This window comes from Syngnathus scovelli, chromosome 11, assembly GCF_024217435.2.
Source record: "Syngnathus scovelli strain Florida chromosome 11, RoL_Ssco_1.2, whole genome shotgun sequence".
In the NCBI taxonomy this organism is placed as follows: Eukaryota; Metazoa; Chordata; class Actinopteri; order Syngnathiformes; family Syngnathidae; genus Syngnathus; species Syngnathus scovelli.
The window spans coordinates 12914542-12942287 of NC_090857.1; the positions used below are offsets into that span (position 1 = coordinate 12914542).

General features: G+C 47.1%; 1 protein-coding gene and 1 long non-coding RNA gene across 14 annotated transcripts in view; one reads left to right on the forward strand and one right to left on the reverse strand.

The window, feature by feature from the left end:
- ptprt (protein tyrosine phosphatase receptor type T) overlaps window positions 1–27746 on the reverse strand; it is a 126012-nt gene that overhangs the window by 37994 nt on the left and 60272 nt on the right. For 4 of the 13 annotated variants that reach the window (XR_007484675.1, XR_007484674.2, XM_049734235.2 and 1 more), the window contains 9 exons: window positions 24280–24415; window positions 21059–21091; window positions 17849–18003; window positions 16021–16101; window positions 15427–15462; window positions 4391–4498; window positions 3825–3934; window positions 3516–3603; window positions 230–315 (listed from right to left, as the gene is read on the reverse strand). Coding sequence is in view for 11 of the 13 variants with exons in the window: in XM_049734235.2 (XP_049590192.1) it covers window positions 230–315; window positions 3516–3603; window positions 3825–3934; window positions 4391–4498; window positions 15427–15462; window positions 16021–16101; window positions 17849–18003; window positions 21059–21091; window positions 24280–24415 (833 nt within the window). In the remaining 2 variants the exon portion in view is untranslated. Of the gene's footprint in view, window positions 1–229; window positions 316–3515; window positions 3604–3824; window positions 3935–4390; window positions 4499–15426; window positions 15463–16020; window positions 16102–17848; window positions 18004–19457; window positions 19488–21058; window positions 21092–24279; window positions 24416–27746 lie in introns of all 13 variants that reach the window. The other 9 variants (XM_049734236.2, XM_049734232.2, XM_049734239.2 and 6 more) reach the window with 6 other exon arrangements.
- On the forward strand, window positions 23033–26079 carry LOC137840776 (uncharacterized). Its single transcript, XR_011087800.1, has 2 exons — window positions 23033–23111; window positions 24219–26079. It is a non-coding gene; the product is annotated as an uncharacterized lncRNA (long non-coding RNA).

The window sequence follows — 27746 nt, forward strand, 5'->3', positions numbered from 1 at the left end:
ACGTTTTCTTGCCGTGTGCTGTGCAGAGCGAGTTCAACAAGAGTGAAACGAATGCTTGTCATTTGGAAAAGCTCACATGCTTTCTGCATCTCCATTTCCTATCCAAATTATCGTCATCCCATCTTCAAGAGTCAAGGTTGTATTCGTGCATCAATAGTCAATTCAACAATGTTTTAGGGGGCAAATTTCATGCCGCCAAGTCAAAGCAAGTTGATGAACTTGAACTCACGTCAATGAAGTTGGCGTTGATGTAGTCGGAGAGGGGCTCCCCGTCCACCGGCTGTAGTCGCACTCGTGTGTGATCGTCTGAGGGGTCAGATGGCACCACGGACAAGCAAACAAACACAACAGGCCTCAAGTCACGCCCACCAACAGCGCGCTGCATCTGCACCGCTCCCTTTCGCAAACGCAGCTTGGCCGCATGTGAGCAAAACTAGCAAAACGCACAATGGCGTCCAATGTCATCCAATGTCGTCCAATGTCGTCCAATGCCGCTGACGATTGTATTGTGTTCCAGCGAAGCGGGAGCACCGATGCCCAAGTAGAGAATGCCTACTATTTGTGAGTGAGCTGTCAAGTTGGAGGGCAACTGTTAGTAAGTTGGTCATTAACAAGTGCGATTCTTCTGCCGAGACTCGCTCTCCTCTGGATGTGATCAACCTCCTCTGCACATCCTTTTTTTTTTTTAAACATTCAGTATAAAAAAGAAAGTCTGGTAACTGGTAGTTACTGGACGATTATAGCGGAGGGAAACTTGGACTGGAGCTGACCTCGGTCCATGGGGCAGCCGCCGGACAGAAGATTGTTTTTTTTTGTGTTGTGAAAATAAGAGACACGGATGTGTCGTGCACTGCAATTATGCTGGCTGAGGGGCTAACTGGAAATGCAAAATCAACAATAAATAATGTTCAAAGACCAAGAGGTTGCGTGAGTGAGTGCCGTGGTCCGGCTAGCGGCAGGTCTTTGCCAAGGTAATGTGTCAAGTGCAGATGTTTATGGCTTGCGAGCGCTGAACAAGACTCTTGATTTATTGCCTCCTCTGCCCAAATCTTCAACATTCACACTAACACGTGCACACACCTCATCCGCTCCGCTCGCATCCGTCATGAAGCTCGCTAATCGCTAAACTTGCCGCCAAGCTCGAGGCATTAGCAACTTTAATAGACTGACTGCTGTGCTGAGTACGTGTGCGTGCAAACCTGTTTGTGTGGCGTATGGACCACATCGCCTATGACAGGCTGTATGTTTGTGTGTGTGTTTGTGGTGGAGGGTATTAGAGTGTGTAATAGCCTATTAAGTCCACAGCTCCCTCCAGCCGATGTGCCAGAGCACTTGGGAATGTTGACACACACGTGTCCAGCCTCGGCAATGCTATGACATCATGAAGAAGACTCCTTCCACCTGGTGTTGGTCTGGCCATTTGCGAGTACAACGGCACGCAGCTGATGTTTGTCAGGCACAGCTCGCCAAGACATGTTGCAGAGGCTCCGTCCACACGTCTACCAAATTTCAATGTGCCAAAAGGTCCGCCACGTTGAGCCAAAATGGCCCACGTAGTATGGAGGTGACGGGTTTTGCGGGACAAAATCATAAAAAGTCATGGCGGAATGAACAATTTTGTCTTTTGGACCATGTTTGCTTGAGACACGTCTGTTCATGACAGCAAATGTCACACGCCATCCGAGGGGCTGATTTTTTTTTTGGGGGGTGGCTACTTGAGTCATTTGTGACAGACTCTTGAACGCTCATCAGACAGCATCAACGTACCAAGCACCCAAGCACTTTTTGGGAAAAGCGAGAAAAATGCATTTGGGCCCTGGCGAGTTGCTATTTTGCTTCTTTTACAAACGGTTGTTTTTTGTCAGTCAAGCTGCCGACAATGGCACTTAAAGGGCTAGAGACATCCCTTTTTTTTTTCAATTAGAACGGAATTTGATAGAATGTATAAAGTGAACACATTTGCCGCATTGGAAATTAAAAATGGACACCGATTACTAAGAATAAAGCTGAAATGAAATGCCAGTTTATCGATCGGGTCCCGCACGAAGCCAAACTGGCGGCGCCATTACTGTGACGTCACAAGTTGTACATCTGGATGTCAACAAACCCAAACAACATGGCAGATGATAGCGACAGCTCCGTTTCTAGCGGCAATATTAGCATCATTTTATCCGATTCAGAAACCTCTTTTGACGCAGAATATGATGAATCTAGCAGTTCACTTGGGCTGAGCTGAGCACATTTTCTGAATTGTGCCCCTCCCGTCACTCTGGTTAGGTTGGCATAGTAAAAAGTGCTCTTGGGGGCTTTAGAGTGCCGAGTTGATCTCGAGACATGAAGACATGAACACCTGCAACGTTTGGTTTAGGTTTTATAAGCATTTTTAATTTTATTGCTGAAATCGCATTTTCTCGACGAGCTGAGCACGTTTTCTGAATTGTGCCTCTCCCGTCACTGTGGTTAGGTTGGCATAGTAAAAAGAGTAGAGTGCCGAGTTGACCACTGCGCATGGAGAAATGAACATCTGCAGCGTTTGGTTTAGGTTTTAGGTGCATTTTTAATTTTATTTCTTAAATCGCATTTTTTCAACGAGCTGAGCACGTTTTCTGAATTGTGCCCCTCCCGTCACGCTTCGACATACTTTTCAAAGTCAAAGTCTCAAAGTCTCCTTTATTGTCAATTCCTCCGCATGTCAAGACACACAAAGACATCGAAATTACGTTTCTCACTATCCCAGGTTGACAAGACAGAGTTCACAACGCACATACAAGTAAACAACACAGGAAAATTAAAACAAGAAGATGAACAATAAGAGTGATAGCACGCTAGCCGCTCCCGATGCACAGCAGAGTCCGGAAAGATGACAGTCAACCAGGCCACTGTGAACACGAGCACACAGCAGGCACGCACTGTCCGGTTCGTGGATCCTATCAGGCGAACTCAACCCATCTTGTCGTCCCGCGAACGAACGTACGCCAGGATAATGGAAGGCACGGCTAGGCGAGCTGGGTTGGCCACAAACCTGGCCCGACGTCTCCGCGCTGGCCCTTCTTCTCTTTTTGTTTACATTCACTGAAGCTAAACGCGTACAACTTGAGACGTCATGAGACGTCACTTCCGGCTGGCGGCTCGGTGCAGTCAAACTCGTCTGTGCGGCAAATTTAAATGATATTTTTCAGAGCAACAGCTTCCTTTTCGTTGTTTCGAGCGTCAATTTATATTTATAAGCCCATAAGCTAACTAAAACCGATTTATACATATACCGGTGTCTCTAGCCCTTTTTTCATTCACGCAACAGCCGACAGCAAAAGCTCTCTCGTCTTCCAATTAATTGGTCAAAGTGGTGCAATGATTCAAATGCCAAACCAGATGGTCTTTGAGGGCTGAAGTTGGGCGCCTTTAAATAGCACAACCAAGTGAGCCTCCTCGACAGCTTCACGACACAAAGGCAACAGAGCGAGTTGAAGGTAACAACAAGAATCAGAAGTGGAAAAACAAAAAGTGGCAGTACTCACAAGCGATGATGTTGCCATAGCGATTCTTGTTGCGATTGTCGTCTTTTTTGGCCGTCTCCCAGGGTGCCGTCTGTCCCTCCGCCAGAGCCTGAAAACATGGGCCAGTCATAAAAGGTAAAAAAAAAAAAAAAGCCTCAAAACACGACACGTTTTGGGGGAAAAATCGACTCATCTTTTTTGCTTCAAACTCTTTGATTGGCATTTTCTTTCTTTCAAAAAACATACTTGGAGAAACGGCATTCATTTTGCCATAATTGAGCATTTGTGATACTATTGACAGTGATCATGAAGCGTGTGCGTGTGCTTGACCTCGTATTCCTCCTTGAAGCCATAGCCTTGGCCACATTTCATCTGTGTGATGTGTTGGAGGAGGTCGGCCACGCGGATGGCCGGCTGGAACTGGCCCGCCTGGAACTGACCTGCACAAACGTGTTGGCATGAAGACACTGATCACAAGTCCCACTGGAGCCAACTGTCATTGTTGCTCTTTTGGCACCCTTGTTCTTTTATATAAGTTCATGATAGTGATGTCAATGCAAATGTACGGAAATGTCCTGAGGGCGTTTTTTTTTTTTTTGTATCGATTCCAAATCGCTAGCACTTTCAATGGAATGGCACCTTGCTTTACAGATAATTCAGTGTGCAAATGAAAGCAAAATGACCTCGTTATTTACTGGACTGAAATGAAAGGTTTCATTGGCCAATCAGGAATGATTCTTGTCTATCAAGTGATAGATTTGCAGCAATAAAACAAATTGGAGTTTTCCAATTTTTCAGTTGATGAAAAGGTCCGTCCTCACCCGGAGTACCTGGCCACTGGTGGTTTTCTCCCACATACCCAAAAGATGCTTGCCACTTTGTCCTGGGCGACGTACCGGTTTGGTAGGCGAGGTTCACGGACTCGCGGCTGCCGTACGGGAAGCTCTGCAGCGTCAGCGAGGGCTGGGCGAGCGACTGCTGGGCAAGTGACGGCTGGCCGCCGTCTGTCGAGCGGGTCGGCAAAGACAAGATGGCATGGGGGTTACCGTAACGACGACAACAATGGGCCTCGGCTACACGTAGATGGCGGTCAAGCAGAGCGCATGCCCTCCAAATTCAGTCTGGCTCTTTCCAGGGGGCTGTCGAGACAAACTGACAGCTGAATTACGGGGGTTGTCTTTTACCACAAAAGTGCAAATGTCGCCCAAATCGACTCCTGATACGCTTTAGCTGAATGCTACACAACTTTCACTGCTTAGCGGCATGGTGCACTATTTCACTGCAACTTTTCACTGTCAAGTGTAATGCTGCACTATCAGGCTGAAGCAGCTGGCTGTTCAAGGACCGAATGGCACGTTATTTGCTACCGTTGCCATCACATACACAAAGAAGAAGCCTGCTGGGCTGCTCCGTCCAGCCAAAGAGGAGCAGCGCTTGATTGAGGCTCTACATGGCAACCGGTAGAACACTTTGCTCCTGGCTATGAACTGATGCGGCATCATTAGTTGTCAATGCTGGGTTTTTTTTTTTTTTTGGGTGTGGGGGTGATGACATAGTGCCTGACTTGGTGCGAGAGTGCACGCACACGTGCCTTTTTGGCACCCCTGTAGCCAAGGTCACACGTGTATCAAGCCAGCCATGAAATGGAGTCCTAGCAGCAGCTCCACAACACTGACAATGATGAAGACGTCGCTCAGCCGCTGCCTGGCTGGCTTACGCACGCCAGGACTATTCTGTTCCATGCCCGTGGATGGTGCGCTATTTAGCTAAACGCCTCACTCTTCATCCCAGCCATGTGACACTGTAAGTCAGTGCTGCTTTATTTAGCTGAAGCTTCTCGCCATGTCACATACGGGTGCACTTTTGTTCGCCACTTCTCCGCGTTTACCTTTGCACAGTTTGGCTTTTCCAATAAATGCTTGGCCAGAGTTTCTTAATAGGACACTATTTTGTGGTGGCTGTCCAATGTTTTGATCAATGGCGCACTATTTGATAGAAGCTGCTCGCTGTTTGTCTAATTGGTGCACGATCTTCCAGCGCATCCTTGCTGTTTAGCAAGGCACTATTTGGCTCCACTGTTTGGATAAATAACACACTTTCTGACAGATGTTGCTTGTTTTAATGGTGTACTGTTTTCCAGGCGCTCCCCACTATTTGCTTTAACGCTGCAATATTGCCTCGTTGCTTGTCACTGTTCATTTTAATGGTGCACCATTTTGCAGACACATTTTCGTTTTTGTCTTAACAGTGCAGTATTTGACAGAAGTGGCTTGCTGTTGACCTTAAAGGTGTGCTATTTTTCTGAAACCTTTTGCTGTCCATCTAGAAAGGACAGGGACGGACGTGCGGTCAGAGGAGGCAGACAAGACAAGTAAAAATAAAATAATATAAAATGAATATTATTTGTCTACTGATCTCTAGGTATAACAAATTTTGAACATTTTTATTGTCAAATCGCTGAAATTGCATATTTCCTGTTCAAATACAAAGGTGAAATGCTTTGTTTTGCTGATGGGACATACAACCGCAGTAAAAGGTCACAGGTTGAGGCAGATAGTATTCTGCCGCACTGAGGGGGGCCTTACGTGAGTCAACGGGTGATTAATGCTGCTCCATTTGTTGCTGTAGAGCAGGGGTAGGCAATTCCGGTCCTCGAGGGCCGGTGTCCTGCATGTTTTCTATGTCATCCTGTTGCAACACAACTGATTCGAATGATCAGGATTGTTATCCAGCTTCTGCAGACCTTGCCAATTATCTGACCATTTGAATCAGGTGTGTTGCAACAGGGTGACATAGAAAACATGCAGGACACCGGCCCTTGAGGACCGGAATTGCCTACCCCTGCTGTAGAGGTACACGAGACAACGGCTGTCACATACAAAGCACAGAGCTCTGTTATTTTGCGCTATGTAGTAGCTGTAAGTGAAGCAGGCGTTTTTGGGAGTGATGATAGATGGGCCCCTGCTGTAGCCCCTGTGTCTTGGGAGTGTTTGAGAAATACAGCTGTAGTGTAAAGCGAGTAGATCAAACATGACAGAGCTGCTGTGATGGCATCAGAACTTCATGGGGCCAAAATTAAAGAAAATGTGCCTAAACTAAAGAAAAATAAGGACTTTTACAACAAAGTAACAGAGCTTTTTGTGGTGAAGGATAGGTGAATTGACTTCATCTACAAATAAAAGACCACAAACTGTGTGTGTGTGTGTGTTTTCCATCAGTACACAGGGCATGTGATGCGTCAGTGCAGTAGTGTTGGAGTAGTAGTGCCTGTAGTTTGTGCATGCTGCATGCTGCCTCTGCTTGCCACTTTTCTGTTTTCAGCTACTGCCACCGGCTCGCCCTCTGTTTCCGGGGGTGAAAAGAGGAGCCGAGTGCATAAGCCTCCTCAGCCGGTACACAGCCTCTCGATTGCCAAGACTTGCACATGCCTCCTCGTGGCCACACACGGCAACTGGCACCCTGCGGTCCCAGGTTAAGTTGTGCAGGATCTCGGAGCAGCAGTGGGCCCCAGAGATGTGGCATGTAGGCTCACCGGTGTGTGGACTGCCCATCAACCACTGTCCTGGCTGTGGGTGAACAGCTCCTGCTATGGGTAAATAGTGAAGACCTCAACGGTGGACCAGGCAGAAGATGATGGCTGACCTAAGGGGAGGCATCACAACGGCTGGGAAGGCGGATGAAGGCTGCAGCAGAAAAGGGTCACCAATCGTCTTGGTCTCCATGCCACTGGATTCTGACCCCGATCTGTCAAGGACAGTGTGGTGACTGTCTGTGCATCAGTCTCCCCACTTTAAACAAAGTCACGCACAGGCGTCTTTTTCAGGGAATCCACCTTACATCCCGGATTAAAGTCCTGTGGCAACCAGTAAGTGGCAACGGGGGCAGGATTGTGAAGTCTGGAAGCCCCTAGTCACAAGCTGGCACATGAGGCAGTGGATGTTAGATGATCGTTGGGCTCTTGGACCGAGTCAGAAAGGGCTCTTCGGTAGCTGCATCCACGACTGAGCAGCCCTTTTTAGAATCCACTCTGCTCACCCCTGACGGGGAAGGGGCGAGAAAAGGTGCCCTAAACATAGCCTGCCTCAAACCTCCCGACTGATTGCCGCGTTCAGAGGGATCACCAATATGCGGTCAAAAACACAGAAACATGAATTTTGGAGCCTGGAATGTGCGCACACTAATGGACAGTGTAACCAGTGATAGGCCGGAGAGGAGAACCGTCATCATTGCCAGGGAACTGAGAAGATGCCAGATTGACATAGCTGCTCTTTCAGAAACCCGACGGGCAGAGGAAGGTCATCTGAAGGAGGAAAAGGGTGGATACACTCTCTTCTGGAAAAGAAAGGCCACAGATGAGCCTAGGATCCATGGGGTTGCTGTGCCAACAAGAACCAACTGATCAGTCAGCTCTCTGAACTCCCTGTGGGAATCAGTGAGCGCCTGATGACCCTCCGTCTGGTGCTGGCCAACAACCAGACGGCAACAGTTCTTAGTGCTTATGCACCTACCCTCGCTTCCGAAGAGGAAGAAAAAGAGACCTTCTATGCCTGTCTGGATGAGGTATTGTCAAAAATCCCCAAGGAGGACAAGATCATTGTGTTGGGAGATTTCAATACTAGACCACCACCTCTGGAAGGGCACCATTGGAAAGGAAGGCATTGGAAACATCAACTCCAATGGGGTTTTGCTTCTTAGCAAATGTGCTCAACACGACCTTACCATCACCAATACCATCTTTTGCCAGAAGAACAAACTCAAGGGTTCATGGAGACACCCTCGCTCTAAACAATGGCATCTTATTGACTATGTCATTGTCAGAGCCAGGGATCAGTGCGACCTGAGCATCACAAAAGCCTTGATGGATTCAGAGGCCTGCTGGACAGATCACCGCCTGATACGATCCACGATGTCCATCAGACTCAAGAGGAAGAGGAGACTGCAAAAGAAGCAGAGCCGGCAGAGACTAAACCTTGAGAGCCTGAAGGAAACTGCCACCCTGCAGCTGTTTCAGGCCTCTCTTGGAGAAAGCCTCAATCAGGAATACCCTGAGGACATTGAAGAACACTGGACCCTGCTCAAGTCTTCCATCCTTGATACTTGCAGTGCCACTCTCGGGCACAAGTCCAGAAAGCATCAGGACTGGTTTGATGAGAACGACACAGAGATAGAACAGCTCATCTCCAAGAAAAGGGAAACCTTTCGTGTCTGGCAAAATGACATCACCTGCAAAGCAAAGAGACAGGCTCACTCTAGAGCCAAGGCTTACGCCCAGAGTTTGGCAGACTCTGGTGACACCAGAGGCTTTTTCAGCGCTACTAAGGCTGTCTACAGCCCAAGCCATCGCGGCCAAAATCCCCTACGCCACATATGTCAGAGTCAAGGCCCGCGGGCCACATCCGGCCCGCGAGAAGGTTTTGTACGGCCCTTGGGATGATCTTGATTTATTATTAGAACCGGCCCGCAGACCGCAGCAAGCCGGCAGCCCGCAGATCTTTCACACGCACCAATACTACATTTCCCACAATGCAACGGTGAAGCACCGAGCAGTAGGCTGCTTGATTTCAGTGTTTATTAGCAAAGCAGTCGTCAGCATAACTGTAAAATTAACCCTCAGATACCCATCATAAATGGCAAAAAGGAAGGTGGACACTGAGAACCGGGGGTTTCAAACAAGGTGGGAGTCGGAGTATATGTTCGCGGAGGTAGCTGGAAAATCTGTGTGTCTTCTGTGTGGAGAAAGTGTGGCGGTACTGAAAGAGTATTATCTGAGACATTATGAAAAGAAACACGCGGACAAAAACAAGAATATAGACATGGAATAAAGGCTACAGAAGGCCGAGGAATTAAAACGAGGCCTCAAATCTCGACAGGCTCTGTTTTAAAAAGCCAAAACACAAGGCTAGGCTGCTGTCAAGGCCAGTTTTATTTTGGCAGAAGAGATCGCTAAATTAGCCCGGCCATTTACGGAGGGGGATTTCATCAAAAACTGTCTGATTAAAGTTTGTGTTTTTACTCAGTTCAAGTTTAAAACTTAAAGTTTAATATTTTTTTTTCACTGCATGTTACTTATCCTTGAGGAAAGTGTTGTTTTTGATTAACAGATTTCTGCACTTTATTTTATTGTATTTCAATCCAATTATATTTTAAAAATATTTCAGTTGAGTGGATGATAGAAAATTGCTATTATTTTTTTTCTTTGAAGTAAATTTAGCTCACTTTTGCTAAAATAGAAAATATAGGTTACTGATGGTGCCTTGAATAATACAGGTTTCTTTCATTTAATGTTCATGTTATGGGGATTTTTATATAAAGGAAATTTGTCTTTTCTGTCTGTTGAAAATTAAAGATTATTGACAAAGCCATAAGAAAATATTGCTTTATTTATCTGATCATATTGGAATATATTTGTTAGGTTTTCAGTAGGTTCAATTAGGTTCACTAGACTACATGCGTCATTTAAAAAAAAAATTCAATGAACATTCGATCAGTCCGGCCCTCGGCTTGTAGCTAAATTTTTTATTGGGCCCTCCGTCCATTTGACTTTGACACCCCTGCCCTACGCTCTAAGGACGGGCAGGAGCTGTTGAAGGACGAGTCCATAAACAACCGGTGGAGAGAGCACTTTCAGGAACTCCTCAACTGTGACAGCACAACTCAGTCAGATTTCCTCAGTCACATCCCTCAGAGTCCCATCAGGGAAGACATGGGTGAACCTCCCACTTTAGCAGAGGTCCAAGATGCCATCAGGAGCCTGAAGAACAAGGCCTCTGGGCCAGATGGGATCCCAGCTGAGGTCCTAAAAGAAGGTGGACCATAGCTCCAGCGCCACCTCCATGCCCTCCTTCTGAAGGTGTCAAGATCTGTCACAGCTTGTTTCCTTGTTTTAAAGTCTTAGATTCGGTTCGCATGTCTGTGTGCTCGCCCCTCCCCTCCTGTGTCTGCTCACAATCTATGTAATCGCCATCACCTGCCTCTCGTTACCTGTCATGTATTTAAATCCTGTCTGCGTGTCACTCCCTGTCGGATTGTTCTCGTCTCTCGTATCATGTCTTCTTGTTTCTAGTCTCCAGTCTGTTCTGTTCTAGTCTTTCTGTTCAGTTATTCGCGTCCCTAGACGAGCATCTATAGTTTGTCTTTTGAGTTCATCAATAAACCCTGGTCCAAGCTGCATTTGGTCGCCTAGCTCCATTCACTTCATGACAAAGCAATTCGACCAATTCAGTGACCAGCGCTTGGACCAACTGTTGTTGCCAGCTCCCGCAACTGCTGCATGGTCGCCACCGAGCTGGGGTCCAGTGGCGCAAGACGCACGGCTGCCCCCTGACCCAATTCCGACGGTGCGGATGCTGCGGCCGCCACCAGTTCCGGCGGCGCGGATCCAGCGGCTGTCACCCAGTCGGCCTTCGGCGGTGTGTGACGAGCGGCCACCACCTGACCCAATTCTAGCGATGCAAGATGTATGGTTGCCACTCAACCCAGGTCCGACGGCGCGGATCCTGCGGCTGCCATCAGTTCCAACGGCGCGGATCCAGCGGCCGTCACCCAGTCGGCCTTCAGCGGCACATGACGCGCGGCCACCACCAGTTCCGGCGGCGCGGATCCAGCGGCCGTCACCCAGTCGGCCTTCAGCGGGGCAAGACGCACGGCCAACCCAGTTCCGACGGCGCGGATGTTGCGGCCGCTACCAGTTCCGGCGGCACGGATCCAGCGGCCGTCACTCAGTCTGCTTTCAGAGGCGCAAGACGTACGGCCGCACCCCCAACCCAGTTCCGACTGCGTGGATGCTGCGGCCGTCACCAGTTCCGGCGGCACGGATCCAGCAGCCGTCACCCAGTCGGCCTTCGGCGGCGTGTGATGTGCGGCTGCCTCCCCGTTCCCTCCCGCCCCTTGTTGGACAGTTTTGGGTTTTTTCTTTTTGGGACTTCGGGAGCCGTCCCTTGAGGGGGAATACTGTCAAGAACTGTCACAGTTTGTTTCCTTGTTTTAAAGTCTTAGTTTCGGTTCACGTGTCTGTATGCTTGCCCCTCCCCTCATGCGTCTGCTCACAATCTATGTAATAGAAGTCCTTCCACCTGCCTCTCGTTACCCGTCATGTATTTAAGTCCTGTCTGCGTGTCACTCCCTGTCGGATTGTTCTCGTCTCATGTCTTCTTGTTTCTAGTCTCCAGTCTGTTCTGATCAACTCTTTCTGTTCAGTTATTCACATCCCTAGTTGAGCATCTATAGTTTGTCTTTTGAGTTCTTCAATAAACCCTGGTCCAAGCTGCATTTGGTCACCCAGCTCCATTCACTTCATGACAGAAGGTCTGGGAAAAAGAAGTACTCCCCTCGGAGCACAGGGACGCTCTGATAGTGACCATTTTCAAGAGAGGGGACAAAGCGGATTGCGGAAACTATAGGGGCATCTCACTCCTTTCAACAGTTGACAAAGTACTTGCTTGTGTTCTTGCCAATCGCCTACTGCCACTGTCTGAGGAAGTCCTTCCGGAATCGCAGTGCGGTTTTCGTCCATCTAGAGGCACTGCAGACATGATTTTTACAGCCAGCCAACTCCAGGAGAAATGCCATGAGCATAAACAACCTTTGTTCATGGCTTTCATAGACCTGACAAAAGCCTTTGACACGGTGGATCACCAGGCCCTGTGGAGCATCCTTCTGAGGTATGGTTGCCTGGTTAAATACGTCAGAATACTGCGATTATTACATGACGGAATGACAGCCACAGTGCTCAACAACAGCTCCTTGACTGAGCCATTCACTGTAGAGACAGGGGTCAAACAGGGATGCATCATTGCACCACTCCAATGGACAGGACATCTCATCTGCACGGCTGACACCCGCCTCCCCAAACAGATGTCATACTCCCAGATGGAGAGAGGTCCGCGAGCCCCAGGTGGGCAAAAGAAACATTTCAAGGACAACCTCAAGACCAATCTCAAGAAATTCCAAATAACATCTCAGGACTTGGAGCGCATCGCCTTGAACAGGAACAGCTGGAGGGCAGCAGTGCAAGAAGATGCAGCGCATCACGAAAATGAACTCCACCGTGTCGCAGAAACCAAACGACAACTCCGTGAGAAAAGACAAAAACAGACTTCAGCATGACAACAACCCACCACCACTTTCCCCTGCCCACACTGCACAAAAAAAATGTGGACCCCCAATCGGCCTCTACGCCCACCCACAAGTAGATGACCCAGAGAGAAAGACAATCATACTCCTCCCGAGTGACCGCCGATGATGATGATGGTGTGTGTGTGTGTGCGTGTGTGTGTGTGTGTGTATGTGTGTATGTGTGTATGTGGCATGTGTGGGCGTCCATGCGTACAATGTTGATGAGGTATGAAATAACCAGTAGCCAATTGAATAAGCTATCCTTTTGGGTCCATATACTTGTAAATCTGACTCTTAAGGAGTCAGTGCCTCACTAACCATGAACCTCACCGCACGTCACTGAGATAGGGCATTATTTGACACTGTGGGATAGGGGGGAACGAAATTTCGGTTTCCTTGTGTGTCTTTGGCATGTGGAGAAATTGACAATAAAGCTGACTTTGACTTTGACCTTTTACTGTTGATCTTAACGGTGTACAATTTGAAAGAGTTCTAAACGAGTGAATCCTCCAACTAATAGAAATGTAAAAGCTGTTTTCTCCGCATTTGCTAAGGATGAAGGGAAACGAGAGAAAGGAAAGGCGCAGATGACGGCGAAGAGCAGTGTAAAGGTAATGCATCATATATAATCTCAAATATGAGCTGTGTAAGCACAGAGTCAAGATGCGTTTCCGCCGAGCGGCCGCACATAAAGGTTAAAAACGAGTCGCTTACAACCCCACTCTCACCTTCAATTACCCGCCACTGACACATTACAGCCACACAAAATGACTGCTATTAGCCATAATCACCCTGCATTCAGCTAATGCTAAGCTGAATGAGATAGCATGATAGCATAGTAATTGCTCAATTGGGTGAGGGGGGGGGGGATTTGGGGGTTAGGGTTATTATGAAACAGAGTATCTTCTGAAGGCAAGGATGTCCCCAGAGTAAATTGAAGTCCGGGTGGGGGGTGGACGCTGGGCTTTAGTGGTGGGAAGGAAACCAGCACAAATACTTTGTTCACATACTTGGTCTATCTGAGGTGCTACTTTAGAACTGTACTGATGTTTGCATTTTTCTTTACAGTTGAACACATTTATGAAGTCAACAACATTTCTAACCACCACACGAGTTTATAGTAAAGTACATTGCAAAAGGCCAGAGGCGGGCCAATGAGTAGCATTGACAGCGGCAGTGTTGCAACCTTTCAAGCAACGCATATTTGAACACAAACACGTGTCAACAGACATGGATTTCTTATCTTCTTCAAAAACAAGACATTTTACTGCAGTTGTAGTAGCTAGCTTTTGGCATTTGTGAAACTCTTCTTTGTTTGTGTCTGCATCACTGCATGAGAGCACCGAGCATGAGGCAGAGCTGCAACACACTGGCAAGCTGATTCTTTGCACTGGCTTTGTTATCGTTGTACGTCTTTTGTGTGTATTACATCACATTTTGGAGGTAGCTTTCCTTTGTGTGCCAAACGATCCGTTTTCCAAACGGCACTAAAGATCAAAAGCTGTCAGAAAATCCAACACTCAAGAAAATAATCTTTGTAGAAAGGAGAGTAAGCAAGCAAGAGACTCGTTCCGACGAACTCTTCTTTTCTGGAATTTTCTTCTGCTCGGGTGACTTTGCGCCGCGAAAAAGCAGCTATCAGCCTGTAAACCAAAATAATGTCTCTATGTTAAAACATGCCATCAGGAGAGGACAAGAGAAGATAACATTTCAGATTTCCACTTGTGGCAACACAATAAGCTGACGAGGGCGCAGAACGAGGAAGACGCATCGAAGGAAATTGATTATGGGCGCAAGACGTGTTTGCACATATAACAGGCGCAACGTCGCGCCGTCCTTCATCTTGATCCGCAGGATTTGCATGGAATCAGCATTAACACACTCCTGTGCAAAACCCTGGCGCACATCCTGTTTATCACTGCGGAAAACATTGGCGCGTCCTCGAGCTTTCCCGCGGAGGATTCGTGCCATTGTTGTGTGGCCAATCGGGCCCAGAACAACACCTGAGCCAAGCACAAAGACGGGGCAGCTGCGACTCGACGCACACACGCACGCACGTACGCATGCACACACACGTACACACAGACACACACGCGCGCACTCACACACACACACACGCACACACACACACACACACACACACACACACACACACACACACACACACACACACACACACACACACACACACACACACACACACACACACAAACCATATATAGGCTACGGCAAACACACATAAAACATATGCGCAACACACACTTGCCCCAGCACACGCAAAACACACACCAACACACGCACTTACGCTTAAACCCCCTCCCCCGCCCACACGCGTACAGCTAAATCCCAGCACGCTTGGCATGTCGGATTCAGCCGAGCTCCTTCGTGCCGCCTCTGATACGTCAACGTGCATGCGTCTTTCTCTTTGTCGTCAAAGAACTTCCTCCTTGCGGCTGGCCCATTTTTTGCAAACCACTCAAACTTGCAAAAATATATTGGAAGAAAACAGTTTTCAACACTCTGTCCATGACAAAACAGACACATTAATTACATTGAAGTGACTATGTAGTTGCTCATACAGACATAGTTAAATGGAATTGAAATGAATCAAAGTTTCTTTGTCTGTCAGACCAAGCATGAGCTGAAGAGCCATCGTGCGCTGGCCCGCCTGAGGGTAATAGAAGGCAGACGAGTGCACGTCAGCTCCTCACAGAGGATAAAGAACACGGGTGTGAGTATGCTACTGTGACGTGGAATGTTTTTGCGTTCACACACAAAGAATGCTGTGAATGCTAATGCTAATGCTGAGGTGACTCACCCAGAGATGCAGTAGCAGATGCAGGCTCTTTGGACACTGGAAAACACCACAATAATCAGCACCGCAATAATCAATGACCGTGACAAGCAAGGAGATACGACGCCATCGACCACATTTGATTTTTCCTCCATTGTTGCGTAAGAACAGTTGAATGAGTAATTTCCAGCAGCACGAGTCTCAAGCCCGCTCTGCTAAATTTGCATTGCAGTTTACAAACATCACAGCAAAAAGGCAACGGCGGTGGAATGCAAGTTTTGGAGCGCTTGTCTCCGCACCCAAAGAGAAAACCTCCATCTCTAGTTTGTAGTGGAGTCTTCTTAAAGTTTTTCAACCCTAATAATTGCATGAAATGAGTAACTATATAGTAAATATTGCGCCGTCCATCCATTTGTGCTGGAGCTTGAAATTCTTTTTTACGTCTGGGATTTTTTTTCCATCTTCAGATCTTATCCTTGAAACAAATGATCTTTTCTTTGATGTTTTCCCCCCAAAATGTTCAAAGGCCTGGTAGGTGAGCCATCATGCAAATTTCCACCTCCAATGTCTCAACGTGGAGGAAAAACACTTTTGGGAAATGCGTGCGTGTATGCGTACCTGAGTAGTAGGAATTGAGCAGGGATTTGCTCTGCAGCGTCTTGCTTGTCTGCATGGAGAAGGAGCAGGAAGAGGGGGAGGCTGAAGGGGAGGATGAGGAAGGGCAGGTGAAGAGCAGGCAAGATGGAAAACGGCAGCAGTAGGAAGCAAGTTGAGGAAGCAGAAGAAGGGGGAAAAACAGATAAGGCCTCAGTAAGCGTATAGGCAAAAAGCATCATAGAACACCTTGAAAGGGGAAAAAAATAGAAAGAGGCATCAATTGCCCATACACAAAGCAAGCAGGAAGCAGGCGTTGACACTAACGGCAGCCGCCGACAAATATTACAATTCAAAAGCAAACAGGACTCAGTAAGCTCATAGGCAAAAAGCATCATAGAACACCTTAAAAGGGGAAAAAATAGAAAGAGGCACCCCCATATGCAAAGCAAGCAGACGTTGACAAAAATGGCAGCCGCCGACAAATATTACAACTCAAAAGCAAACACGCAAACTTCAACCAGCCAACTGTCACGGCTCATCCCCGGTCATTCTATTATGTCATCATAGTTTCCATTTGTGTCTATGTGTACTTAACCCCCCCCATGTCGGCCCATGGTCAGTGTGATCACCCTCACCAGCCTCGCGTTACTGTTGCATATTTAAGTCCTGTCTACCTCTCACTCCCCTGTCGGATTGTTCTCGTCTAGTCTCTTGTTTCGTCGTTCTAGTTTCTAGTCTCTCGTCTTTCTGTTCGTGTCTCCCGTCCTTCTGTCTTCTGTTCTTGTCTCTCGGTTTCAGTTAGTTTAGTTTTAGTGCCTGTGTCAGGAAGTCATGTTAGTTTGCCCGTTCCGGTTTGTCTGTTCCCCTTCATCCTCCCTTCCAACTCCCTTTTCCCTCAATAAACCCTGGTCCAAGCTGCATTTGGTCACCCTGCCCCATCCTGAACGTGACACCAACGCGACAACAGCAAAAAGGCTTTTCTTCTCCCAACTTTGCGCAGACAGGGCTGCACCTTCGAACGCCACTTCGAATCAAATGTCCAAATGTCAGTTATGTGCTCCTTCCTACGGGCTGCCGCCGCAATTTGGACCGTCGCTTGAGGGAGGACCGTCCGACACCAAAATAAAGTGCACGGCAAAAGCGCAGAGGCCCCAAAATGGAACCCTGTGCAAGGGATCTTTGCACGCGGTCTCATTCGGAACCCAACTTTAAAGGTCAAGCAAGGGGACACATGGGCGCATGCAACGACCCGGCGATGACGAGTGTACACCAAGAAGTGAGACAAAATACTCTTTCTCCTTCTTGCTTGACTTTCTTTCATTTGCTCTTCTCTACTAACCTTCGCTTTCAATGGCTAAGCACTCCCAAAAGGCCAGTGTGACATTTTCAAGAGAAAAATGCCCTCCTAATTATGACACACACGCACATACACACACGCTCAACATACACACAGTGTGCGTGCGTGATCATCACAGCAGAGAGAAGTCGAAAAAGCATCGATGGATGATTTTGACTTTTGGTCATGGTAACACTACATAAAAAGTATTGTAGTGAAAAGTGAAGAAAATGTGTCATTTGGACAAAAGTATCAGAACACATTTGTGAAATGGAAAGATGACGCATTTCGACACAACTCTTGGGCCACTTCCAAGACACAACCCGGCCAATGTATTGACGCGGCACCGGGCATGAAAAAGGGGAGCCAGGACACAAGCCCGGGGGACTCCACTTTGAGGGCACGCGTGGTAATACTCAAACAGACGCGACTCGAAAAGCGCCCGGTCATCAAGATGGTGCCGGCCGGTACTGAGGACTCGAGCAGAGAGCGACAATTGGACCGTAAGCTCACCGAACCCATTGAGGTCCTGGCTGGAGGTGGCGAAGGGATTGTCCTTGTGCAGAGTGCTGACTTTGCCGGCACTGTTGTCGGCTGTGTGGACCGGGCCCATCTCCCTCTGCTGAGTGGAACTACTCGCCGTCTCCTTGTGCTTCTTGGCCAACTTCCTGTTGGTAGAAAGCACACAAGGCAGGAAAGAGGGTCACAACACAGCACAACGTCCCAATCGTGGCTAGACTTGGCTTTGGCCTTGCTAAGCGGGGAAAGCAGGGATGATGGCAACAAGGAGGAGGTCAAAATAATGGAGAAAGAAGAAAGAAATAGCTCGACCACACGTACGCACGCCTGCAAGCACGCACGCATGCACGCACGGCCAAATTGGGAAGTGGCAATGAGCGCCGCTTCCTCCTTTTCTACTTTTTTACCACTGTGGGAATCACGGATGACTTTGTGCCCCCGGAGTGTGAGTTGCCAGCCTTTTTTTTTTTCTTCGTCCCCGTCAGGCACCGTGTTGTCCGGCAAGCCGGATGAGATGAAACAAGCCCGTTTTGGGGGAAGCGAAAAGACAGCCTCTTAATTGGCGCTCCCGAAGGCTTGGCGTAGCGAACAAGCTCCGGGTTCAAATCGTGCCAACGGCTTTGCTTTCTTTTTTTGTCACAAGGATTGATGAGGAGACTAAGCGATATTCTGAAAGCTCAATGACAAACACGTCTGCCGTATTTCAAAGCGGCTGAATTTTTAAACCGTCACAGGGCTCCGAGACTAAGGCCGAGCCTCACGGTCATCCCTTGACTGTCTTGTCAGTCACAATCATAAAAAAAGAAAGAAAGAAAGAAAAGAGATGAAAATCTCTGAGCAGGCGCCAGATAAAAATCTTCTTCATCTTTGACATTTTTTGCTCGTTGACGATAATCTCAATGAGACACGGCTGCTGTCAAGAGCACGTGCGTTGGACCGCATGATGACGTCATCCCACGGAGCGTCGCGCCGCTCCCTTGTTTTGTTTCAGCGCATGTGAACGTGACGGCTTGTGACGGCTCATGATGGCCAACTTTGGAGTTCAAAAGTGATAAGGCCAAAGTCAGTAAAAGCTGTCTTAACGTGTGGCTAGCGTCATTTTGGTCTGGGCGGCCCAGTTCCAGGAAAGCTTGTCTTTGGAACAAATTCTGTAGAAGCGTCTGAGTTTGATTGCTTCATTTCCGTTCAATTTGCCAGTTGTGCCGTTTTTGCGACCACTCTGTGACTTTCCATTCACTGACGGACAGGTGTTGCAAATTTTCTCCATGGAGTCCAAATACAGACGGGACGTTCAACACGCGCGCACACGCACACGCACACACACACACACACACACACACACACACACACACACACACACACGCACGCACGCACGCACGCACGCACGCACGCACGCACGCACGCGCGCGCGCACACACGCACGCACGCACGCACGCACGCACACACACACACACACACACACACACAGTCTGTCCGTGTTTTAGGTGTGTTGGAAGAGGAAGGGCAAATTGGGACACGCATACGTGTCTTTTGGTGTCTGGCAAAGTGCAAGGCGGGAACCAGAGAAAGGTTAAGCATGTCAAGTCATGGTGCATTTACTTACAGGTAATAAGAGTAGGAATAAGCATGTCTTCTGAAGCGTGGCCCGTGATGAGAAAAGAAGAAGGAAGACAAGGCACAACCCAGAAGAAGGACAAACACAACCAGTCAATTGATTAGTGCATAGCGGGAAGTGCACTTTGTGCATCATCATCATGACTATCATCAACATTATCAATATTGCTTAGACTTTTAGTTGTGCTTTTTTTTTCTTTTGCTCATTAGTTCCTATTTAGTTATTGACTAAATGCTGTCATGATTTCATGTGGAGGGGGCGACTTAAAACATTTAGTTCTGGCAAATATCCTTCTGTTCTTTTATGAAGTGCACGGTAACACACAATCATTCCATTTGTTTGTTCTTAAGTATTCAATTTAATTAATTGAGCTGATTTGCTAAAATGGGACTTGTATTCTCATGATCACAATCATTTTGATTTGTAAACGTGTGGCCTCATGGGTGTGATTTTTCTCAATGTAACGAAAAACGTATTTTGATTGGAAATGTGTTGAGAAATGCAACTGACTTTATGTCCTGTGCTTTGTTTTTGTGCGTTGTTCCAGTGCTTTTTGTCCACTAAAGATTTTTTTTCCCCCGGGTGTAAAAAAGAAGAAAGATGATGTTGTTTTCCATCACCCGCCAAGAGCAACGGAAGACGACAAGGGGAGAGAGAACAAAGAAAGAGAAGGTGAAAGGCAAATCGAACGCGTGGTGCCATGACACGTCAAGTTCCAGGATCGATACCCACATTCCCAAGAGCGCCATCCGCATGCACCCACACACACACACACCCCATAACCGCCACTACCGTGTCACTCACTCGACCACTCTATTAACAGCAAAATATATATATATTATATATTATATAATTCGTGAACTGGGTGAGCAAAAAAAAGAGAACATTTGCGGTGATGACGTCAACCTACAATTTTGCATGGAACAAAGCAAAAGCACCTTTCAATTTGAGCTACGACTTGCATGAAGTGATCGCTGAGTTGAAACGTCTTTTGGCAGTGAGGACATCAAGTTGCTCTTGAAAAACTCATTCAGAAAGCACTTGTCACTCGCCTTATGTGGTGAAAAAGCGAGAGGGTGTGGCCACATGATGGATCCAAATAAAAGCAGTTTTAAAAAAAAGAAAGTTTTGGCGTCACAGCAGAAGTCGGTATCGAGGCCGAGGCCACCAAGGCCACTGAGCCAATGCCTCGCTCCGAGTCTTCACTCATCAATCGCTGTTTGACTTTGCGCCGGCTAAATTGGACTTCTGCGCTTCACCAAAAACATCTGATGACCTATGGGCCTCTGTGCGCCCACACGCGTCCAGGAAATTTACAGCCCGTTGCTTTGTGAGACGCTCCAACTGAGTGGATGGCCGAGACAAAAGCACAGATGTGAGAAACGTTCCCGAATGGTGAAGGTGTTAAGTGGCGCTAGCTGCCGTGTGTTTTCTGAGAAGATGAAAGAGGGAGCAAAAAAGGAAAAGACAAAGAGAAGCAAATAAAAGAGGTGGTGGAGGAGGTGGGTGAGGAGGAGGAGGAGGAAGAGGAGGTAGAGGAGGAGGAGGAGGACAAGGAAAGGCCATGCTGAGAAGCAAACATACGATACCCCACACTCAGAGTTCTCCACGTGTGAATCTCTCTATCAGAGCAGGAAGGGCAAGAAGGCAGGTGTTGGTGGGACGGGAAGGGGCAGAGCCAAAACCAGGAAGCAGGATGGCGGGAGGCATAAAAGGGCGACAGTGAGAGAGCACAGTCAGAGAGTTTTTTTCTTCTTCCCCCAAAAGGCAAAGAAAAAGACAAATACCGCCAACTGTTGTGGCCGACTTTTTGCTCACATCTGTACATAAAAAGGCAATGATCGTTCATCCATGCTAACACCTGCTTGTTGGCTAAGATCGCTTTGCCTGATGTGGGCCTGACGTTAGCATCAACCCTGCTTAGGATGCCAGTTGTTAGAGCATCTTCAGATCCAACGTCTCTGCTTGTTGACTTAAAAAACGCACCGTAGCATGCATGTTTCTCCCATCGGTGCTTTCGAGCGCTTTTCAGGGCTGTCTACTAAAAGAAAAGCTCCTCGGGGTGGGAAAGGTTTAAATAACAAGCCTTTTCCATCAGAGAGCACGCGTGCTATCAATCATGTCGTTCCGTTCACCTCTATTATTTAGAGACAGGGGTCTTGGGGCCATCGGGCGCTGCTTCCCGGACCCCCTGAGGGCCCACCTGCTTGCCAGAACATCACATTCCCATTAAGGCGTTTTTATTAGCGACGTTCGCCGCCTTACCCAGGGGAATCAAAGTCATCCTGAAAGATTCATCGCACACTTGGCCGCACTCAGAGCGCCACCGCTTTTGCTTTTTTTTTTTTTTTTTTAAACTCATGGGCTCCTAGGCCTTGCGAGACACACACATTTGTAATGAATGAATTATGGATGTAGCCAATGAGAGGCTCAAATGAGGGTTGAGGGATTCTAGCCCCTGTGGAATTGCTTTGGAAAATTCAGGTTTGCGCCATGAAATTTGGTGAACGTGTCTATCAGGAGTAAAGCCACCCAAAAAAAACAAATGTAGTCAATTGGCCTCGAAGCAGACAGGTCATGCCCGATTGTTCTCGTTCATCCAACCGAATGGACCCCCCCAATAAACACAATGCCAAAGCCAGCAACATGAAATTGGCTTGACAAAACGAAAAAGGTCAACACATTGGAAAAGTACGTCATTGAGTTTGGAAGCAGACATTGCAGGCTGCATTGGCTCAGTTGCACCCAACGGGATGTCAAAAAAAGACAAATTGGGAGGCGTATCTATCATGAATCGACTGACAAGAATGATAGTCTGCCGTTTTGCTTTCAAGTGGCCACATTGTTTACATTGTTTGTGGTCGGCACATGCTTTTCATCTGGAAATGTGCTACCTACTCTGCTTTCCCCAAACTTGTGCTCGTTAAGAGAGTTGACAGCAAACTGACACGTGGGAAAGTGGCGCTACGACGCTGCCAATGATTGCATTAGCATAGTGGTCGGATGCTCAACAATCACCCGTCCGGAACGTTGCGCGGCGAGGGGCCACTTGGGCTCCGTCTTGCGCTTTTTCATGCCGACAAAAAAAAAAAAATCTCACGGTGGCCAAATAGCGGAGGAGGCTTTGAGTGGCGCCGCATCGAGGTCTGCAATGGAAAAAAAAAACACAGCAAAGCAATCAGCCAGCACAAACTGCTGCTTGTTTGCTGGTAATAATAGTCAGAATGCTTGAGAAAAAAATAGTGAGCGAGCGATAGAGTGAGAGAGAGAAGCCCACCGTAGTTTAGCCGTGATAATGCCAGGAGACGTGTTTTGATGGCTATTTTTTTATTCATTCTCATTTCATTCCTTTTTAATCACAATAAAAAAATCGAGCCAACACAGTCTGGGTTTGTCACGTGTCGTCCCCAACTGCTCCACTATGTGTCTGTTGTCTTGGTTTCTGTCTGTGTGCTCGCCCCTCCCCTCCTGTGTGCCCATGATCAGTGTGATTATTCCCACCTGCCTCTCGTTACCTGTCGTGTATATAAGTCCTGTCTGCCCCTCACTCCCTGTCGGATCATTGGTTGTGGTTATTCGGTGTTGGAGTTATGTTTGTGTGTTAACATCATGATGTCTTTTTGGTTCCAGTTGCTGTCATTGGTAATGTCACCCTGTCATTTTGTTTCACGTCTTTTTCGGTCGGTCTTGTTGTTAGGTTTTGTTAGGTCATGTCAGTTGCCGAGTCTGTTAGTTTGCCTAGTTTGAGTTCACCAATAAACCCTGGTCCAAGCTGCACGTGGTCGTCCTGCTCCATTTCCACCTGATCGTGACAGGGTTGCGTCTTGGATTTTTAACTTGTGCCTAGCGCAGTGCTTCTCAATTAATTATTTTCTGTTTTGCCCTTCAGGAAGGAAGAAGAAAATATTTCACGCCCCCCTACTACAAATCGTATCATTTGTCTATAAAATTGTAATAGGTGCACCTCTGCGTAACATTGTATCCTAATGAACATTATTTACGACTCCCCCCCTTCCCACACACACATTGCCTTCCCCCCACTGGCGAAAGACAAAGGATACACAACTGCATCCATCCGTCCGTCCATCCGTACATTGAACCTCACTCGGCTCCTACTCAATACTTTTTGATAGCCCTTTTAAAATTGTCAGTATTTTTTCCAAGTCAGCGTAATTAAGCCAATCATATTTTATACACATTCACAAAATTTGAAATGCTAAAACGCAACGTAATTCTTGTCCATTTGTCAACGGTCATAAGAAATTAGACTTATACTGGAGTTGGGCAGGAAGCTCGCTCGGATTGTAGGTCTTCAAATGTAATATGATGCGGCCGATAAGTATGAAACAAAAATTATTTCAGCAAAATATATTGATGGCATTTGTGGCAGCAAAAAGAAGAGGAAGGAATAAAGATAGTGGAGAGAGGTGATGGCGGCAAAAAAAACCCCACACAACCGAAATATTGCACTAGCTGTTTTGATTGACTCATCATTTTTCATTTGATGTTCCTTTAGTAGAATTTTTCTTCCTTTTGATGTCGATTTTGTTAATTGTTCCCTTGTGCAGAAATCTGAAGGTTTAATTTTGTGAACTGATTGAATTGAGTTGGAGGCGCTCCCATTTCACCCTTTTGGGACCATTTTTGAAAGCAACTCAATCAAGTTGATGTGCGGACAAAACAAAACACAAAATCTATGTGCAAAATCTCAAGCTTAGATGGCAGCATTCCTGTTTTTTCCCACGGCAGGAATTCTCTGGAATAGGCCAGAGCGGCCCATGTGATTGTCAGCAAAAACGCGAGCACCGACCTGCGTTTGAAGGTGAGGACGAGGCCGAGGAACAGGATGAGCAACATGAGGATGCCCGTGACCACACCCGCCAGCTTCACCGTGCCGTCCGCCGGTTCTTCCGGCTCCGTGGTGTCCGAGTCCTGCGTGGAGGCGCCTACGCGGGAAGAACACAATCACGGCCATGTCGACACGAAGCAGGCTCACTGGCAAAAGAGCAAAAGGCGCGCGCGCGCAGATGTCGCCCATCACAAAACCATGCAGGGAGCTGCGCAGCATGCAACACTGACATATGACAAAAAGTTGACATTGTGTTTGGAGACCCTGCCCCCAAAGCCAGTTGGACTTTGCCAGGGTAAAAAGGAGAAAGTCTCCCGTTTGTCTTTGGCATCAGTTGGACCCCTGAAGCTGACTGGATTTGGCAGAAACATCTGGAGAAGCCGCGCCTGAAATGAGCGGCCATTTGAGATGGAAACCAGGGCCACTTTGACATATGTCGTGTTTTGGCCACTTGACGGACGCCTCGTCTCTAAACGTACGGATGGAGTGTCTCGAGTGCTGCATCCGTTGACTTGACTTCATGCTGGGTCGGCACCGGCTCCCTGTGCAGGGCCGCCGCCCCCCACCCACCAACACACACACTCTGCAAGTGACCCAAGTCGGATGAACTTGATGGAGAATTGATGTGAGCATAAATGGAGAGCGGCAAAAATCTTTTAGCCTTTCTCCACCATGCTCAAAATCAATAACATGCCTTCAGCTTTTGACAACATTGGCGTCAGCGCAATGAAAAAGCCAGTCGGGGCCGCATGCGGCCAGCTCAGCCTTAAGTGCGCAAATCTGCAGTGCCCACATTGCGCTCTTGTATCTGCTTTTAGCTGCTCTGCGCGGTTTTGGCTTTTCTGTTCTGTATCTTTTCTGCTATTCCATCCTATTTTATTTGACGGACAACATGCGACAAAAAGCTCGCTCTGTCATTTGGCGAGAGCCCGCGGTGAGATCCCTGCCCTCCTAAAACAGGGCCCGTGCGGTTTGGTGGGGTGGTGCAGCCTCATCACGCACCCCTGCAGGCGCTCGCTGACCCCTGTTTGTCACCACTTGACCATCTTTGGCGTTTGTTGGCTGCTCTCGCTTAGCGTCAGATCCATTTTCCGGACAGAAACACGGCCTGGCGACATCAGGAGGGGGCGGCCGGACAAGTTTTACGCTTGGACCTGCGTCAGCACGAGGACAAACCGCTTTTATTTTTAGAGTTCAAAACTCGGTCTGAGCTCAAAGTGGCTTTTCTCATTCCTCCACTATGGCCCGCTGTGACTTTGGACAGAAATGCCTTGATTGGCTTTTTGCGTTTGACCAAAGGGCAGCGTGTCAAATGCTTCGAGATGTCATCTTTGGACTCGTCTTGTGATCTTATTATTCGTTTGTATCGCCATTGTTAACATGTTCGCGTTTGATTCGTTCTCACTTGAAATTTCAGCCCATTACGGGGCAATTGAGCTACCATTGTGACATTTATACTCAGGATCTTGCAATATCGTATTAGCGCAGCAAGTGTTAGTGTATTAGTATTTGATACTTCTCATTTGCAATGCTATACGTCCTATGTTGTCATGTTGTTAAAATAACTTTGAAGTGATAATTTATAATCTTAGAACGATCTGCGTATGTGATACAGTGCACGCATAAGCGTGATTCATGCACGTCTTCATCCCTTGAAGGTCTTTTTGCATCTGTAACCACGACAACTAGACCGAGTATTGTATTCATCATCATCATCCGGTGTGGAGGTGTTGTTCCTGCATACACGTATTTGTATCCATCTGCGGACATGTATTTTTATTCCCCCCCCCTCTCTCTCTTTCTTCATCTCGCTCGCTCAGATTACATGATGAAGCGATCCAAGGGGAATTACGCCGGAGAGCGCAGATATTAAAAAGTTAATCTCATCCAAACACACAAGATTGATTCTTCTCGCACTGGCCCCTAATGAGATATTAGGTACACCTTGATTTTACGCCAGTGTGCGCGTGTGTTTGTTGACTATGCCAAACATGTTTGGACTATCTCAGCAGAAGAATGCATGTGGAAATGTAGCCCCCTCCATACATTATTGAGTATTTACTCAACACATAAAATGCATACATTTTAGCGCAACTCAAGCCTGAGTGTGCATGTGTATTACATGGTTACATGGCTGTGGGGGGGTGGGGGGATGCTTGCCTCCTGTATGGATTAGTGTTAGCATGACTGAGTGTGTTTAACAGGATTACTGAAGTGAACGATGCTGCCTGCGCGCATGTACTTGAAAGATTCCGACGTGCGTTGCGTGCATGGAAGCACTACATACTGTATTTTGTTGTTGAGTCTCTTGTCTGTCTTTGAGTCAGCTGGGTAAGCGTGATCACAAGACTCGTAGCTTTAGTGAAGTTAGGAAAACAAGCAACCAATCTGTTTCCAAAGAAAAACCTCATGGTCGGTCATCATGAATCATCATTGTAAATCATATCGATGACTGTGAATACGGCAATGGCTCATCTGTTGCATTGAAAAGAACATTGGCGGTTTCTAAGTTGAAATTCTGAGCATTTGAACAATTCAATGAGAGCTCTAAATGTCTAAGTGTTGTCACTGAATTTGATAATCGATTTCTAGTCAATTAATTGATGAACTGTTGTTCCTTGAGATTGGCACGAATCAATTTGCATTACATGAAAGTCTAAATGACAAAAAATCATATGATAATCAGAGTGAAAAACATATCAATTAATTACTCAATGAATTGGAGTGACTCGCAACGTATCATGTTGTAATTGGCGAGAATCATATTGCATTGGGATTGAGGTAGATCAAATCATATAATCTATCAAAAAGAATATCGCATGAATGTGGATCAATTACAATCTAACTTTCAAAAAGAATATTGCTTGAATAAGTTTACAGTAAGTGGCTCACACGGTATTGGAAGTGAAGTGAATCATCCGAATTTGAGTGAGCCATATGACCTCGTATCACGTTCCAGTGAATTGCATGGTATTGCATTGCGGAATTATTTACATTTGTGTAATCGGAGTGAATCAGATCGCATCGTAGCTGGCGTTAATCGTACCGCAATGGTCATGAATCACATGACATTCTAATAAGAGCAGATTGGGTCGGATCCTTTTTCGAGTGAATTGTGGTGCATAGTAAACTATCACAATGATACGGGAATCACATCGCATTGCAAATAGAGCGAATCGCTTCGAATGGTCATTGTATCAACATGAACAGTAAGTGGAGCGGATTTTTGAGAAACTGCCTTGCTGGACTTGCCTGAACCTTAATTGGGATGAAAAAAGGATCTTGAAGGATCCTGAATTTTAATTGGGTTGAAAAAAGGAATGAATCAATTTGTCACTGGTAGGAATCACTTCATCCCATAATGGCAAGGAATGGGAGGAAATGTGCTGCAACTGCCATGCATCCATTTCCCTCCAGAATCTCACGAC